The 19,622-nt window shown below is 39.9% G+C and overlaps 1 protein-coding gene across 2 annotated transcripts in view; it reads left to right on the forward strand.

Moving 5' to 3' along the window:
• Positions 1–13,894: 13,894 nt before the first annotated feature.
• slc24a4a (solute carrier family 24 member 4a) overlaps positions 13,895–19,622 on the forward strand; it is a 45,027-nt gene continuing 39,299 nt past the window's right edge. The window contains exons 1-2 of one of the 2 annotated variants that reach the window (XM_048974852.1): positions 13,924–13,965; positions 14,205–14,584. In XM_048974852.1, the coding sequence (XP_048830809.1) occupies positions 14,428–14,584 (157 nt within the window). In that variant the 5' untranslated portion in view covers positions 13,924–13,965; positions 14,205–14,427. Of the gene's footprint in view, positions 14,585–19,622 lie in introns of both variants that reach the window. The other variant, XM_048974853.1, reaches the window with a different exon arrangement.

The raw sequence follows: 19,622 nt of genomic DNA on the forward strand, positions 1-19,622 counted from the left end.
GAGTGAACACACCTCTTGTGAAAGAATACATGTAAAAAATGCTAAATATGAATAGTGCTTTATATTGTGCTACTGTATATTGTAACTAATGTCGCTCTGCTATGTTAACATATATCTATTGTCTTGATGTGTGGTATTTCAGTTATAACATAAACCTGAGCTGATACACTGTAATATGGACATTTTTGCAGTAGCCTTTAACATAGTTTCCAGCTAACAGTGTTTTGTTCTACATCGTATTGCATATTATTTATTGTTATTGTGTTCTTGGGTCTACAAAACAAACAAACAAACAAAACTGGGTACTGTACTAATGTTATTTTTCATCTGCAATCCCAAAATTTGCCACAGAGAGGAGCACAAGAGCAATTTAAGTAAGACATATACTGTATGCTTACACGACTATACTCAGTAATATGTCCCAAATGTATATTTTCAGTACACTGATTTATGGAATGCAGATTTTCAACAGATCGTTAGCCTTTAGTTGCATCATCTGCCTCTGCTGAGTCTTCATTCTTTAAATTGTCCAGAAAATGTAAACCTGATGAAAAGTGTCGTACAGGGTTATGGGTTCAGGTCCTGGTGCAGTTATCCTTGTAACCTTGAGCTAGTGATTGAATCTGAGAAGGTCCAACATTCGTATATAGTAACCTTGTGCGCTGACTGTGCTGAAGGGTATGTACTGCAGGACACTGGAGGACAGCATTTCATATTACTGGCATCAAACAGTCACGTGACACTTCAAAAATCTGCTCAGTAACAACAACAGCCACATAATTCCAGTTATTATCGACCACTTCAAAGTTTCAAGGTTTAAACTAGTGGATTGAATAGCACAAACAAGAAGGTGTGAGCTTTAGTATTGACCTGGCTCTTAAGAATGTGCTTCACCAATAACATCCTTATTTGTTTCTCTAATAACAGACTTTGTGTCCATGTTGAGTAACTTGCATCCATTCATTTAGGATAATTACTTATCCAGTGTAGGGTCACATTGAGCCCAGAGCCTATCTTGGTAAACAAAGAACATGTGGCAGGAGGACCCTCCATGCTAGCAAAACTGGAGAGGCAAATCGATTCCACGGCTCTTGATCTTTGCTGCCACAGTGCTAACCGTTCAGCTGCTGTGTTGAAGAATACCTGGTATCCGTCAATCCGTCCACGTTCCCATTGCTTTTGTGCTCAAACTGCGCTACGCGTACCAACAGTGGACCTCTTGAGTGCCCCCAGGTGGTACATGAGAAGACTGCGATATTATGGTCTGTACACTGAAAAAGAAGAGGAATTCTATACTTAAATTAATGTAAAAAGTACTTGATATAAAAATATATTTACCTGCAAAGTACCGGAATGGAAAATGCCGTTTTGTTTTTTATTTGTTTTTCATTTGATTTGTTTTGTTCTTGTCTTTGCACGTACACTCATATGCATTCAAGTTGCTCAGATTTGTTTAAGTACAGGCAGAAATTTAGAAATTTAGACTTTCAACAACTCGTACTTCCAGTATGAACGGACTGCCGTAAAACCTATTGTATAAAAAAATTGAGTAAAATACAATGATTCGTAACAATGAAAGTTTTTTTGACTGTCATGAAAGCAATGCATGGCTTCAGCGATAATGTCAGGCTTGAGTTACAGTAAGGTAAAGATTAAGATTTTTATTATTAATATATTATTATTATTATTGTTATTTTTGTTTTTGCTGTTGTTCCGACTTACCTACAGATTTAACTTACATCTTAGAAGAGATTAAGTTTGTCTATGTTTAGTCATCATTTATGTCTCTATTCTCCAGCTGCATCGCATTGGTCTTTGTGGTTTTTAGACTGAAGTTTCCATTTCACTATACAGATAACTTTTACAAGAATAAAAATATTAACACACAAAAAAGGCAAAAGCACCTTTCTGCCTCATATTTTTTAAGGCTGCCACACCTGAAGTGAAAACGTGACTTTGCACACATCATCTCTTTCCGCCGTTTGCCAAACATTACATCACATTTCACCTTTCTCTTGACGATATCGTCAGTCCTCGCTATCTTGCTTCTGTTAACTGTAAAAGGCAGACATACACAGGCTGGATTTGTCAAGCTGTTACGCTTGTTGTTGAAGGGAAGGTTATTGACAATAGATTTCAAATAACAAGAAATGGCACGATAGCTTTCAGTTTTCACAGGGGAGTAGGGGCCTGTTTCACAAAGCAGGATTTCTTGCTTAGCCAGATAACGTGCTGGATATAAGTTACCGCAGCTTAAATGGACTTAAATGGATCCAACAAGTTATCCAGCTAAGCGAGAAATCCTGATATATGAAACAGGGCCTAGATATTCTTCTTCTTCTTCTTCTTTTTATTATTATTATTATTATTATTATTATTATTATTATTATTATTTAAAGCATATAATTACTCCATCCTACATTGAGTTGGGGCCCCATCCTGGGTTGTTCCCTACCTTGTGCCCGTACCCTCCAGGATAGACTTCAGACCCCCCCCCCCCCCCCCCCCCCCCCCGCGACCCTGAATAGGACAAGCGGTTTCAGAAAATGGATGGATAGATGGATAATTACTGCATAACGCTTCCTGGATCTGCGGTCATTTAGCTCAGATAGTCCTTCCTGTACCATCTATGCTAAACTAGATCACAGTGGCTCCTCCTCACCCCCTATTGTGTATTTATTTTAAGATTATTAGAGATTAAATATTTTAGATATTCTTTTCTCAATCGCAGAAGGACAGCCAAATTGTCAGAGTCTCTGCCGTCTGTAACAATGTTGTCTGTTTTTCATGCATTTTTAAATTATTTAACTAGGGGAAAGTGCAGTTAGTTTTCTTGCTGTGCACATATAAAGTTAATACCTCCTGCAGGGATGTCAGTGCTTAAACTTAGATCTAGAGGCTCAGTGAAATCTATCACATTCTGGGTTATATCCCAGTGAAATTACACTAATAATTGACATCAAACATACCACGATGAGTCTTTTCTAAAGTGGAGCATGAACAGTCTAGCTTTGGCCATAATTTGATACAGCAGACAGTACAGAGGACTGTGGAAAAGAGTCTTATGCGTCTCTAAGCCAGTTTTTTTTTATCCTATTGTGAGAAATGAGGCAGAGGAAGCTGCCACAGAACTTTAAGTAACACTTTAACATCAGTGGCGCACATATACATTAATAATATTGAAAATAACATTTCCAAATGTTGTGTAATGCATTTTTTATTGTGCTTCAGTAACCCCTTGTGTGATCAAATTTTGAGTTGTGCACATGGCCGTTGCATGTCTGATGCTGAATTAACTCGCAAAGCAAGTCACATCCATCACCTAATCATCTTAGCTGTGCTGGGGCTGGCCTCTGTTACATGTACAGCAGCCTCAAGTTAATGTAATAGTCTGCTACAGCAAGGGGCTGACATGAATATCAGAATGCCCAGCAAAAGTCTGTTTCTCTGCCCCCTCCTGGCAAAAAAGCGACCTTGCAGAAACACATAATAAAATATTATTTATAAATAAATCATTCTAGCAGGTATCTCTTGCAAATGTTCGCTGAGGCTATAGCCTTTAAGAATATAGAAAACCAAGAGCCATAATTCATTAAGAAAACAAAGCACATTGTCATTCCTCATGCATATGTGTTATATGTGTGCCTTTCTGTGAGTGATTGCATGTGATACATGCATTTAGCTGTGAGGCAAATTTTCATAATGATAAACTTAATAGCATCCATAGATATTTGCATCTGGCATGACTCTCATGCTTTCAGACTCTCACACTATTATTCCATTATAAACCTAAAATTAGCTACATCAAGAGTGTTGGGGTTGTCTGCAAACCCTACAAGCTATTTACAAGATAATGTTACATACATTTTAACGTATATGCTGACAGGAGCACAATAAGGGGGCAAAGGGGAGTTAAGACGGTTCCAAATTTGGAACATAACTGGATTGGTCTGGATTAGGGGGCCCAAAATCTCCAGAAACACCCCTGTGTGCTGATGTCCTGAAACCCCAACAAATACATTCATAGCTTCTCAATGGAAATCAAAATTTGCCTGTTAAGGTTTCAAGTCTTTAAAGGTTTCAGTCAGTGGCAGCCTATTCTTAGTTAAACTCACAGAACATACTGGCTGAGGCGTTGGTATGCACAGAAATTATCTGAAAATTAACCAAAGCATTTCCCTTGAGAGATGGAAATATAGAAGTGAAGTCTATATCTGTCACGCGTAGTGTGAGACAGGGCAACGCGTAGTGTGAGACAGGGCAACGCGTAGTGTGAGACAGGGCAACGCACAGGCTGTGCGAGCGGCCAAGCAAGTGACTCACAGGCGAGAGTAGAACAAACGGGGATTTATTAACCGGGACGGGAGCAGGAAACATGTTACACCACGAACACTGGGTAACATCACTAATGACAGACAACGGACTCAGGTAAGACACGGACTGAAATACACAGGACTGACTGAAAATAATCAGACACAGCTGGGTACGATCGGGAAAGAACACGTGGGTAATTAGGGGGCGTGGCACACAGGAGGAGCGGACGAGCCGGGCATCACAATATCAAGGTTTAAAAACCAATAACTGCAGGCACGTTTTAGATCCTAGCCGTCATCAAGACTGGTCAGGTGCCGGCAGGTAAACCCGGGATGGACCTGTAGGGTTTCTTGGATGTGAAAGTGTCTCACACTCATGGCATGGATCCACTGCTCTTATTTATGATCCACCTACTCACTCACACTAATTCCCACACAAAGGGGAAGAACCCCTTCCCTTCACTGCCTTCATTCTTACATAAAGGCTCTCAGCACTGCAGTTCCAACATATCCATTCATTTGCAAAGTACATTAGCAGGTCTGCAATATTTGAGCCTCTTACTGACTGATGTTATCCTCTTATGGAACCTGTTGGTCCCAGTTACCAGCAGCGGGGAGGCATTGTATGGTTATACCCAATGAGTGCAAGGTGCTTTGCAGATAATATGACAGGGTGATGATGTTCAATTAAATACCAGTCGAATGACAGGATTTGTAAAGGAAAGACTAAGTTAATGTCACTGTATGGAAAGCGTAATGTTTGTGCTGTGATACTTTTGCACATTTTTCTCAAGAAAGATATGTTTGCTTTATGATGTCGAATATTCACTTTACGATTCAGAACAGACACACACAGGCCATGTGGAGTTATGCACTTATGTGTCAGAATTCTTTAAACTCAAAATAATAACGTGGATTTGTGGATTTTGTGCTTCATTAGCTAAATGAAAGCGTGCAGCTTTATCTGACACGAGTTAATTGAATTTTCTAAGCGAGGCTTGTGGAAGAAAGCTTGTAGACAAGCTCCATAATGTATCCATCTCCCAAACATGTAGGGGTCACAGAACAAGGGCACATCAGTTTGATGCAGAGCACATTCACACACTGCAGGTGATTTAGAAATGCCAATTAGCCTAATCACATGAATTTAACCTGCACAAGGAAACTTGCAAAATATGGGGAGAACATGTGAATTGCTGACATTCAGAGAGGAGATGAGAACCTCTAGTCAATGAGGTATGATGCAGCAGAGCTGGCTGTAATGCTACCATGCTACCTGTTAGCCTTTTAGTGGTAAATGGAAATGAAACGGTTCAAAGAGCATATAAAGCACTTTGCTAATACAGTGCCTGTTATTTTTGTTATTTTTAATGGATAGTTGGTTGCTACACTGGCGTCAGCAGTGACCGCTCTTTATGTTTGCCTGTACAGTGAGGGTCCATTATAAATGCAGTTGATGTGTCTGACACTGCGCTGGGGCTGCTTTGCTATAATCCGGAATTCCTTCTTCCATCTCAGGGAATGATTTTCTATAGTGAATGCTGGGTGTGCAGCATATTATATTCTGAGAAATGTCACAAAGGCTCTGCTGGGAAAGAAAAACAAAACCAACTTAAAATTTTGCAATCCGTCTGTTAGAGATGCTTAGTAATACGGTCCAGTTATGAAATCACTTTGTCGTCGGCTCATCCGTACCGCTTTTCACTGCACAGCTGATCCTCGACTGAAATCCCAGGCAGCTGACTGCGCAAGCCGCGGCTCTGAATCACTGGACGTCAGGTTAATATCAAGTCAAGCTCACAGTTTAAAAACGGACAAACCGTTCGTTGGATTCACACTCAGTTAATTTTCTCAGCTTTCTCATACAAAACCCGTTTGCAAAGCTTACAATTCAGCCTAACTCCAAAAAAAGAGTGTTTATGTCGACGTGCCTTAAATGTGTTTCTCTGCAATACAGTCTGCTGTGACCTGCATCTACAATATTTCTGTTCAGCTTAATGATCACTGCTAAGTAAAACATCCCAGCTAATTGACGTAATACAATGTGAACAGGGGCTCTGTAATGCACAGGGTTACCCAAGCTGAACCCCAGAAGCTCCCTCTAACTAAATTTTTTTTACCCCAGCCTAGTCAACAACTACACCGCTATACTGTATAAAATAGGAGAGGAGAGCTCTGACTCCACAAGTAGCCCAGGGGCCTCGGACCATGTTACTATACTTCTGACATTTACTGCTTCACCTAAACTTCCAAGTTTTCGAATATTTCGTGAACAGAAGGTCACGCCCTCTCCGCTGTTATTCCTGTATGGTGCCGCGAAGCGTGAAACCTCGCCGAGCTGACGGCTGTGACTCCGAGCTCCTCCTCCTTGTGCTACATGTGAGGACTCACATGATCGCTCAGCGGGTCTGCATCCTCGCACTCCACGGAGCCCTTCCTCATTTCAGTGGCCAGATTGTCTGCCCCTCTCACCCCTCACCACTGACTGCACACACTTTCCGAATAATCTATGGATATATATATATCCTTCCCTATGAACCGATTCCCTTTACTCCCAAGTGTCAGGCAGTTTAATATTTTACTTCTTGACTAAAACTACACGATTTAAATTGAACGCTATTGAGTACTTGATTTTCTGTAATAGACTTTTATTGATTTCACCGCAATACCCTTTTGTCTAGTTGAGGACTGGGCTCTTCTCTTTCACCCATCTGTTCTTCCATAAGCGCTGAAACTCGTTAGGGTCACGGTGAGCGTGGAACCTACACTTACAGCTGGCCGGGTGGACAGTCCATCACACACACACAGCCAGAGTTACACACTGAGATCCCCCTACACTACATTTCATTAGACTGCGGAGCAAAACCTGATTATCCAGATTTATACTGCAACACTGTCGAGTTCTAGAATCTGAAGGGTGTTGATTAATTTTCTATAACTGCACGTTCAGTACCAGCCAGGCGAATAACAATAGTAAATCAATGCGCGATTATGATCTTTAATTCAAACGTTACTTAATGGAAACTATAAAAGGATACGAATGGCTACAAGTAACTTAGGTAGCAACAGTGTTTCAAACTGTGGACTAGGACCTATGGTTAGTGGTAAGATATCAAAATGATTTACCATTGTAATGCACTTATAGTCCAGACAGAGTTTACAGCCGTGTTTAACAAGATGGTACACAAGTCCAGTTTTAATAATAGGTAACCACTAAATAAGTCAGTTTTTTCCCATAATGCACTTGAATACCAGGATATACATAAAGCTTAATTAATAAATCAATGGCTTCTCATCAGGCAGTTCTTCGCTGATGGGAATTTTACTTACACAAAAAATGTTTCGAAAGCAGAATGAAAAATGACTGTTTCAGAGAGATAACCAATCAGATTATAGACAAGTTGGGACCAATAAACTAGATGAGACCAGATAAACCAATCAGATGTCTTGGTTACGACTCCTATAGTTCCTTGAACCTTCCTCCTCTACAATCTGATCGGTGATCTCTCCGAACCAATCATATTTCGTTATTCTTTATTCTCGAATAAAAGTATCGGGTTGATATGTAAACCTGCAACCTCAGTATTTCCCACAGAGCCACTGTGCTGATGGTCTTGATTACTCGATATCGAACTCAGGTCAGCATTAAACAAAAAAGACAAATATCATTTCTATTGCTAACTTAACAGCTGCTCTGCTTTTTCAATATCTGCATTTACCGATGTCTGGCTTCCCATCGTTGGGTTCAATAAGTCCCATTCAGTTACACTTAAAAAGTCATTTCCCCATCTACATTTCTCAAGAGCTAAAGAAATAATCCAAGAATGACATGGAAGAACATTATTTTCCTCGCTAGAATGAGTACAGCAGGGTGAGTGTGGAATGAATGTAAATATGAATACATTTACATATTTTTTGTTTTACATGTAAAAATATACAGCACAATAGGTGATACATGACTGGCAAATGATTTCAGACTGCTGCGTTTACATAGAAATGGGGTTTTAAATTATATCAATGTATATATAAAATAACTAACCAACAATTTTTCTGTAAAAGCTACATCAGATTTCTAGGGACTTGAGGGACTGAATCTTGGAGGAAGGCTATTTTTGTAACATATGACCAAAATGAAAATATGCAGGTTCAGAATCCTAAGGCAGTACAGTAACATCATACTCAAAAAGGAAAATATGTTCTTCTCTCTGTAGAACCCAGGCACAGATTATTGTGCAGGTTATAGCTTAGACCCTGGCAAACAGCTGGGTCCCCATCCCAACCTGGAAAACAGGGACAATTAGTTAAATCATGTCCGTGCCGATGTCAGCCTGAGGCTGAGAGATTAGTTAACAGGGCAGTTCACTGTAAAAGTCTATAGCGTTTAAAGAGCCAAAAAAATTCTACAGTAATGTCTCTTACCAGCAATCATGACCACATTACTGAAGATAATCCACATACTTTGCACTGAACAGTTTCCTTCTACTATTTCCTTCTACCGAACTCCACACAACAATCGTATCGCTACGCAGAAGATATCGCCGGGGTGCTCGTGCTTGCATCTTCTGCGCAGTGATACAAAACAGCTAAATTATGCAGCTTAGCATTTAACAAAATATCAGTTATACAGTATATAGTCTGTGGATCCAGTGTAAAACTACCCCTTAACAGGGTAAACATGGGCTTAGGAATCTAGAGGATGGGGACAACGTGAACCTCACAAAATTTAAGTTGGCTTTATTCATTCCCCACAATAAATAAACCTTTGTGTTTAAATTATTAAATTGCAATATCAAATGCTCTTTCCTGTTGTTGAGGGTAAAGATGAAGTTGTCCAGCCTAACTAGTACAGTGCCCAGCTATACAGCTTTGTCAGGGCGTCCTATGCTGACGTAGAATGCTGATGCGATAAAGGTTGTCCTCCTTGCGGCCGTGAGCATTCATTCACAGGGAAGTTGCAGCACGAGCTGTCAGGCGCCCACAGAGCGCGAGGTGTGATGCCCCCTGGCTGGATGCCAGCTCACCACAGGGCACAGAGACAAACTTACACACAGGGCAGTTTACAGATACCAGGTCACATCACTGTGTGCTTTTGGGTGGCGGAAGGAAATCACAGCACCAGTGGGGAGAACAAAGGACGAGGCTTTTGGCATTTTTCCGTTTTTGATTGCATTCACCAGTCTTTGTGGGGACCTGAAATACAAAATAACAGGTTTTCATCACATTATGGGTAACATTTGGTCCCTATAATGTTATTTACACATACTCGACATACACACACACACACACACACACACACACACACACGCATGCACACAAGCTTGTAATTATGTCTTTTATATAACAATTTAATTATATATTAATTATATAACTTTTATGGGGAAATGTCTAATCTCGACATGACGACCTTAACCCCAACCTAGCCCTAACCTTAACCATAAGTAGCCAAACACATTATGGGACTTTTGGCATTTTTACTTTTTTGACTGCATTCACAGATCTTCGTGGGGACCTGAAAAATGGTCCCCACAAGGTCAAAAAAACAGGTTGCCTAAACACTCTTTTGTCCAAACGTTCTCCTCCTTTTGAGGTTATAACTGACGCTTTTTGATCCTCCCCCGGCTGGCAAATACACTGAAGCGGGTGCCTCCCAGTTGGCAAAAAGTCCGCCACGACAAACCAATCAGCCCAGTGGGAAAATGCCCAGTATACCAGATGGCCAGTGGAGCCCAGTCTCTGACTCCCAGTCTTACGACATAAATATTAACAGTTATTATCCCACACTTTATGGTAACATTTGGCTTTCGTTAACAACTGCTCTTTCCATCATAATGACGTCAAAATAAGAATATCAGTGAGAACTAACATTTCTCCAAATAATGGTTAACAGTGCTGAAGCAGCCCAGGTATTTATTTCAGATGAACAACTGACAGATGCATGACTTGGAAGAGTGTGACACCATGCAGCAGATGGATTAATGTGGGATGGCGTCTGGAGAATTAGTCATCACACACTTCAGCCTGTACCTTCTACTTCACTGTTTCTACACATACATATACCGCGAACATACACACCACTGAAAGTTAAGCGTTATAGCTGACCCAGAAAACCACCATTGTTTCTCTTTGAAGAAGAGGTCACTGGAGACCTGATTTATATCAAAGGCAGAGGGGCGAACACCAGCAAAGTAAGCCCATTGACGTATCTCTCAGGTCGCCTACTGATAAAGCCCAAGCTGGCGGAATAATCGCTTGGCAAAAAGGCGAACAAGACATGTACAGCACCAGTCGAAAGTTAGGGCACATCTACCCAGAGAAAGGGTTATACATTTTACAATAATCATTCACATCAGAACTATAAGATAACCTATGGAATTATGCGCTGATCAAAAAAGTATTGAACAAAAAATATATATATTTGTTGGTAGGGGGGCAGCTCTGTGGGTTAGAACTCAAAAGGTTGTCGGTTCAAATCCCTGGGTTGGCAGAATGATCCCACCATTGGGCCCTTGATCAAGGCCCATCACCCCAATTGCCCCAGGGACTGGCTGACCCTACTGTCTCCTCTACGCCAGTTCCTTGAGGTGGCCTCCTGGGATGCTTTTCCAGCTGTCCTGAGGGACCGCCCACATACGTATATGCTGAGCTCTCATTGGCCGCTTTTCCTTCACTCTCTGGTCAGACTGTTCCATGTAATTAGGGGGGCAGGGGGATCAGGGCTGATCCGGTCCCTTCCAATGTCGAAACCAAACCTATGCCTGTGCATTTATAATGCTTGGGATCACATGGAGAATTAGAAAGTAATTAGAATAAAAGCACAATTTATAAATTGACTTGTTAAGTCAAGTTGTATTTCATTGCTATTGTTTCTCTAAGGTCGGTATGGCGGCACTGTAGTTCTTGTGCTTCACTGACATTTCAAATCATTCCAGTGCTAAGATTCTGTACTTCATGACTGCAGTGAAATATAACTATCTATGAATGGCTTGAGTAATGGAGCACATGCTGCTACATCAGGCAACGGTTCGCAGTAATTTTGTTTTATTTTCTTACACATTTTCATCTTAACCTTTACCCCTTTAAGCATTTCATACCTGATCTTAAAATGTATACCTCTGTACTGCAATAGCATAAAATTTAATTCGTCGATGAGCTAAAAAAGAACTTTATGCCGTTATTCCTTATAACAATAGAATCATGCCCTGGTAGCTGGAAACAGCGACAACAAAAAGCTCGATCTACATCGTGTGCTCGTCTCACTTCAAATGAACAAATATTCCCTGTGTTGTTCAGAATTAATCAGTTCCATTATTACTGATTCTAAGAGCAGCATTGTGCTTCATCATTGTCACCCACACTATCTTCCCTTAAGTTAACTTTAACCTTTATCCTTTTTTATTTTTCTTTCACAGTGGGTTTATAATGGCACGGGATAATTACTCACAGTAGCGGCAATTAAGAACAACATTTCCACTTCATCTATTAGAGGTTCTTACAAACGAACGCACTTGCAGGATGGGCAGCTGCCAGGAGGACGTTCTCTTCTCCTGTTGGTACAGACACTCCGGCGCAGTGCTGTGCTACCTGCAGTGTGCAATCACGGAAAACTGCTTGGTAGACAGTGCTTTGCCTTGCAGGCAGATCCACCCACAGTTTAGGCATCTGGGTCGGCATGGGGATTGGTGCAAGCGGTTTGATTACGCTGCTGGGGGTTAAAATTGAAGAAAACCCATCCAAGAAAATAAATGACAAATAAAATCTCTACTCTATCACTATATGTATTGCAGAGGTGTGGCACCCACAGAATTCTGCTTAGTACATGGTAGCTAAACGGACTCATTCACAGTAGCACCATTTGATTGACACCCCCACATTCGCAAAGGTTTACATAACATCTTTACTTAATCTTGACAAACGGCAAAAAAAAATTACTTCATTATTTGTCATTGCTAAGTGTGAAAAATGACTCTGCTGCGGTGTTAAATATTAAACGCAAGATGGAACATGGGAATAGTAAAAAAAAATAAAAAATGTAAAAGGTGAAATACAAGCAATGAATACTCATTTAGTGACACTAGGATGTACAGTCATGGTTTCTTCACAAGACATGCACACCAATAGTTCCTTCAATACTCAAGTCAAGAAAGAAAATTAATTAAAATGGACCACCCACGGCTCTGACCCCAGCGGTTTCTCTGTTTCCACTTGAGAATTTGTGGAATTTAGCTCATGTACCATTGAAAGACGTGATGGAGATTACTCAGGAGAATGCGGTCATCTGAGCAAGCCTCGGGCCAGTCAGGACTCCTGCGGGATCATGTGATGTTGCCACTCAGACGCAGAAAACCTCATGAGGGCCAGCAGATCCCTTCACACTGTGCTTCCTTTCTCTAGAATCATGTGTGTCTCATACACCCACCCTGTACTGTCCAGGCTATATAATATTTCACCAACTTGGTGGGTAAGGACAGGACTTGTGGCCAAATGACTGAATTTGAATGCCAAAAGGTGAACCGATCGCCGTCCTTAACAACTACCTGCTTTGTATATTCCATGCGATATATTTGTAATGGGTTACAAAAGAAAGAATTTTGTAAATACTGAATATATACTTTTACATTTTTTTATAATAAAATTTTGCGTAAACGATACATAAGAAACGTACTAAATGTAGCTTAAAAAAAACCCAATAAGGCAGAATAACAGGATGGAAAGTGAAGTAAACCAAATGACTGATGAGTACATGCCTCTTGTAGGATTACATTTTGAAATATTTTTCAACTAGTACAACACTAGGCAGACTAGCCCCTCGATTCCCATGTTTCTAAAATATATACGTAGATCTAAAACCTGTATGCAAATATATATGAGCTTGCTCAGCAATGAGCTGAGCCCATCCTGTTTTATTACCAGTCGTTGTGTCTGTAGCTTCTGGGACAGGCTCTGGACCACCAGTATAAAACAAGCAGATATAGAAAACAGATGAATGTAGTTTATTAATACATTTTTTTTAAATGTAGGGCTACAGAAACGGCATTCTGCTTGTCAATAAATCATTATCATGGGCAAAGCGGTTGAGACAACATTCGAAGCGGTTGTTTTTCTGGTGTAACAGTGTCTTTTATGAAAGATAACAATGAGACAGTTATATGTTTGATATCCTGTTTGCGCGAAATGAACAATGTATGGCGGAAGGTGGGTTAGAGACGTACAGAGACATGATCATGGAGTGACAATAAAAATAAAATAAGATAACAAGTAAAAAAACTGGGAAAATCCAGGAAAAGAGCAATCCGGCGTAGAAATGCAAGCATGTTTCGGCACAGAGAGTAAGAACTCGCTTTTCCATTATTATATAAGCTTTATGTTCATGTATTTCTCGAAATCCGGACAGTAAGATAAGTTAAATACTGTTATGAATATCTGCTATTCTGTCTATTGGAATGATCACCTATGTGCCGATGAGGGGGTGCCCAGCGTCGGCCAGCACAGCTGCTTTTGAAGGTGAATGTTACGTTTTGAAGGTGAAGCCCCAGCGACCGGGGAGGGACATAAATTACTACAAAAAATGTAATAAATAAATAAGCCACGTGTCCGCGTATGACATACCACGTTACGGGGAAAAAGTTGCAGCCGAGGATGAGAACATTTCAGTGTAAGAAGGGATCGAATGGCACGACACCATGCGATTAGGTCTTAGCAGCGGCTATTTTACAAAAGAAATAAGAGCAAACATAAACCTGCCACCCTAATGTTTTAATTTTATAGGCTTCGTGTAGCCAGTACAGCCATGCAATCTGGTTTGAGACCAATCAGGACTTTGTAGGAAAAAAGAGAACGATTTTACGTTTTTATTGTATGTGTTATATCCGTAACCGAATTTTAACATTGCAGATCGGGAGTTAATTAAAATACCGGGGGATCCCAGCTATATTAGGATACGGCTGGCCGCTTTGAGATCCCTGTGCTGAGCGGTATTTTGGCGGCTGCCCGTCCGTGATCCGCAGGGAAGCATGAGGAGCACAGCCCGGACCTGCACGCTGTGAAACCAACTCGGCAAGAGAAAAACAAGGCGGAGAATAAGGGGACAGGCGCCGCTGCGCTCCTGCTCACGACCATGGACCCTGACAAGCAATGCAACGTGTCTAAAAAAGCAATAATTGCAAAGATTTTCAAAGTTCGCAAGAGGAGAGAAATGCTCTTTATGCAGGTCTGCTTCATCTGCAGTGTCCTCTTCGTGGCGTGGTGCATGTCAATCCTGATGGCCAAAACAGGTGAGTACTACTAGAGGATTGTTTGTGGTCACCACTGATCGTGCCTCAGTATAAGAGATACACCAGGTTCACCAAACTGCATTCCCAGATCTTCCGCTGAGATAGACGATAGGGACATATTTTACTATATCTATACTGTGTTTGACTTGAAATGTAAAACTCACTTGGTAATTTGGATATTTTGTCGTGAGAGATTGTTAGACATAATCCGTTGCAATTTATTCCTTACAGTCAGAGAGCGACTGACGTTATATGATTTGGCAGTTTATTAAGGCGATGGCGTTTGGCATTCACGCGTATGCAGGCTGTGCGCCATCGGCTCGCATTTGGCAGTAGCACATGCGTCCCCTAACCTGCTTCTTTGAACCTTGCTCATGTTTCCGAGAGGTGGCCTTGAAGCGGGCGGTGTAGGTTAAGGAAGAGAGGATTTCCGACCGCCGTGTGCGCGCCCGCGTGAACGCGCGAGCATGTGTGTCGGCGTGCCGCAGTGTGCGGGACCCCTCACACGCCGTCCCTAAATATTATTATAAGGCGCTAGGATCCAAAATCACAGTTCCCCAAATGATCGCAGTATATGCATGTATTCTGTATCCGGAAAGTGATGCCTTGATTGTTGAATCCTAGTCTCGCAGCCGTTTGGGACCTCAAGAGTGTTACTCGATAACTGTCTCATCTCAGTAGTCACGTATTTCTGTAATTTGACCGAGCTTGATCTGATCTGATCTTTTAATTGAAGATGGGGACTCTGTCGATGGAGATAAGCAGTGAATTATATTGCATGTTCTTTTGGCTGAACCTGTCAGCTGTGTTTGGAATACATTTTCGAAAACTAGGAGACCAAGCTGTGGATGTTTGTGTTACAGCTATATGTTTTTTTTTGTCTCTCTCGTTTATAGGTAAATTTTAACATAACGCAAACACAGAAAAATCTATTAATTTTCAGGTAGTACGACAAAATAATATAAATCTGAGAAGGTGGGGATCTGTTTACCTTGGGTGATTTGCAAAGATACCATTATGTTGTCTGCTGTGGAAAACACATTTGGGTTTATTGCCGCGGTGTGTTAACACATTCGTTAGTTGAGAGCCCAACATAGAATCTCTATCTTTGAAGGCGACTTGCATTGCCCTGCAGTTTACCTACTGACCAAAGGCATACATTTTTGACATTGTCGTGTATAACAGTCTGCATACTACTGAAATACAGTAAAGCTCCGTTTACCCCATTTAGCAATTTTTACTGGAAAATTTCGTTGAGTGGTATTTAAGAAATCCAAACTTGTGACAAGATTATCTAATCTCCGCGATGTTTCTGTGCTCACTGTCTCTTAACGGATTAGAGTAATCACTTGGGTAGAAAATATCACCCGTTTTCTGTTCGGGCGTAGCTCTTTTAATTATTGGGGCACGTTCCAGTCAGCAGTTTTCCGTTACTTGTAAAAGGCAGATACATTTATTCTCATTAAAGTTTAATACATTGAGAGTCTACCCACAAGTATATTCAGCCAGCTGCAAAACCTGTTATTCTGAGGGGGAAAAAAATACAGGTGCCAGCTAACAGGCCCTCGTATAGCCCATGAAAACACACCCGTATGCATCGCATATGCCAGCAAGAAAATGTTGTATGATAGATTAATATGCAAACATTTCAGTCAGTACTGTTGCTGTCCATATGTCTGTTTTCTATAGAAATTTATGGTGTTATGTATTCACCAGTTTTTGCCTTTATTTTGTCGTTTGTCAGTGTGTTTTATTCTGGGTTTGGAGCTCCGGTTTTGCTACTGTGGCACTATTAGATAGACCAACGTGTTGCTATCTGTCTGTTCACTCATTTAAAGAATAGCGGGCTGGACCGGTTATCTATGGATTTTTACATATATACTCGTATATTTTGAAGGGAAATTATGCACTCTTTCAGTTTGAGGGGGGTCACCCTGTCGCTCTTCCCAAAATATTTGTCTTGTGCTTTTTCCATTCTTTTAGATGAGACATCTTGCATACATTTATCCTGTTATTCTTTATTGTTTATTATTTGTTAATTATTTGCAAATGATTACAAACATGTGCTTTGTTTTAACAAAGCCCAATAAAATAAAGAAATGGAAGGAAATATGTTTCCCATGCATCTGTAAAAACAAAAAATAATAGCAAAAGTGTTTTTGATCAGCACTGGATTGCCCTTGATGTTGTGTGGGGGCTGTATTATGGCGGTTATATATTTAGCAAGAGACCATGTGCAGAATCAAACCATCTGTTTCAGTGCAAGTACTGATCAGGCTGTTTCTGTGGCAGAACATCCATTATATAGAGCCTGTCTCAATATAGGCTAACTGTGCAATCATGACTCCGGTTATGCAATCAGACCACATATTATGAGAAAGAATGACTGTACCTAAAGGCTTTATTTTGAAAGATTTATTTCGTAATCTTCTGTAAAGAACACGAGAATGAAATCTGTTTGGTGGATGACTTCCTCCTAACGAGGTGTAACTGGTTCCCAGGGTCAGCATGGCAGGCTACTGGCATACGGCAGAATTTAGACTTCTGTTCAAGAAATGGGAGGAGACTGTGATGTTTTCATATATTCAGTTCGGCATGTTAAGCAGAGCTTTAGGTATTTGACTAACACTTTACTTGAGGGGACACAAATAACATAGTATTGTGTTCTTATTTATGTATTAATTAACCACAAACAAAGACTTAGTTACATTCTTATCGCTTGTTCACCATTAATGAATCCTGTATATTTTATGTCAAACAATTACTATAGTTGTTAATATATCTGCATTGTAAATCACTGTGAACTACTGAAGGAACTACAGAACGAACTAGTATTAATGCAAAAAAAGTGATCTTGTATTTGTTCATCATTAATGAATCATGGTTCATCTTTTATTTCAAGTGGCTAATGTATTTATTCATGACTTGTTACTTGAGTTGCTACTAAGTATTTGTGCCCCCTCAAGTAAAGTGTTACCGATATTTGATTAAAATGGAGAACGCATCATCTCTGAGGATCCAGGGCTGTGGCGATCCTAGAAGCAGTCCATCACAGGCCACACAATCACACACAATGAGCAATTCACCGCATGGCTCTGAGCTACACTAAAATCCAGATTTTGCAGGACACGCCTCGCCAAACCTGGAGGAATATGCAAATTTCACACACCTGGGGGACTGGGCTTGAACCAACAACCCTAGAGCAGTTGTTAATAATAGGATAGGATAGTTTGAATTCGCTGTAAGAATGAATGCGCAAATAAGCTTATGAATTCATTGTTTTTATATTATCGGTGAAAAACAGCGTGCTCAAGGTCTATGGATTAAAAACTTATCCCAATTAGGCACAGGTGCCAGCTGTATTACTAATGAGGAATTAATGGTGAGGAGCCAGCTGTGATTACAGGGGGATACAGCAGGCATGCGAATATATGAAAGCATAGAGATGGAATCATTTGGTGATTGTTAATAATGTGTTAATTTTCCTGTGACCTTATCTGACAGCTTCAAGAGAGTTAACTACCTAAAACCCAGCCTTACAGTATAAAACTGGGGTAACACTTTACTTAAGGCCATCTTTTTAGTAATATATAAACACATTTATAACAAATAATGCATTCATAAATTGTTATAAACATTCACCAAAAGGCATAACGCATTATAGCCATATTTATTATGCATTATGAATACTCTATGAAGCTTTCATGTATAATGCACTATAGATGCCGTTATAATGCATTATATTGTTCGGTATAAGCATTAAGGGTGGTTGTATACTGCATTATGAAGGTATCTATAGTGCATTATAGATGAGGGCATCATGAATCAGTGGTGACCCAACGGTTAGGAAGGTGCAGTTGTAATTAACAGGTTGCTGTTCTAATCCCCCAACCAGCAGACTACTGCTGAGGTAATTCTGATTATGCTTCTGCTTCCTGGGTGCTGAATTACCTGCCCCCTGTTATCTCACTTATGGGTTAAATGCAGAGGACACATTTCATTATTGTGCACGGTGTGTCAGCAAGGACAACTAAGCACTTAACTTCATAATGCATAACATAGCTATAATGTGTTATGCTTTTTTATAAATGTTTATTGCCATGTTTATAATGCATTATAAACGCCTGTGAATGTCTTTATACGTGTATATAAACATGGCCTTAAGTGTTACTAACATTTTTGTAAGGTGCTGTCCTCGCCTGATTCTGCTAACGATGATGGTAATTTTATTCTTCTTAAATGTTCAGCTGCATACACTGTTAGCCCTTACCCTGTTTGGTCTTCATTAAAATCATTAATGTAAAAGCAGGGCTGAACCTTTCAGTCCAAAGGAGCTCTCTCTCCTATGTAGGATTTTATGAACATTCTAGTTTCAAAATGAAGCATTCTCATTGCAGAATATACACAGGTATTTTGTTAAATACATTGATTGTGTTCATTTGTAATACAAGAATATCTATGTTTTGTTCCTCATTTTACATTTTTGGTTCATGAGATATTTACAAAGTAACTAAACCATGAACAGGGAATATTAAGTAAAAAATCTGTATAAACTATAATTCTATATGTACTAAGTGATATAATAGAGAAAGGCATTTAATTCAATTGAAAGCACAATTGCAATTATTGCATTATGTTTTAGATAATTGAAACTAGGTTAAGGGTTTGTTCTTACTAAAATGATACGCTGACTAATTAATTTAATAGTATGTTATTAATATCAGTTGTAAAAGAGTATACTGTAATTTTGGGGAATTGCTATTTCTTGGCATCGATTTATTTTGCATAATCAAAGTAATTGCATAATTAATATGGTGCTCTTGAAATATTTTGCAAAAATTATAACTTTTCTTCATCTATGCAGTGGTAGATAATTATATTGACAACATTGCATGTATATCATAATTGTTGATCAATGAGTAATGGCAGTTACTTACATTATCAGTCTTTCATTGTAATAATGATGGGACAATGATTGCACATCCAATGACAGATCGATTATAAACCTGTCTTCGACACTTTGACCTCTTCTTCATAA

The sequence above is a fragment of the Brienomyrus brachyistius genome, chromosome 14 (genome assembly GCF_023856365.1).
Source record: "Brienomyrus brachyistius isolate T26 chromosome 14, BBRACH_0.4, whole genome shotgun sequence".
Taxonomy (NCBI): Eukaryota; Metazoa; Chordata; class Actinopteri; order Osteoglossiformes; family Mormyridae; genus Brienomyrus; species Brienomyrus brachyistius.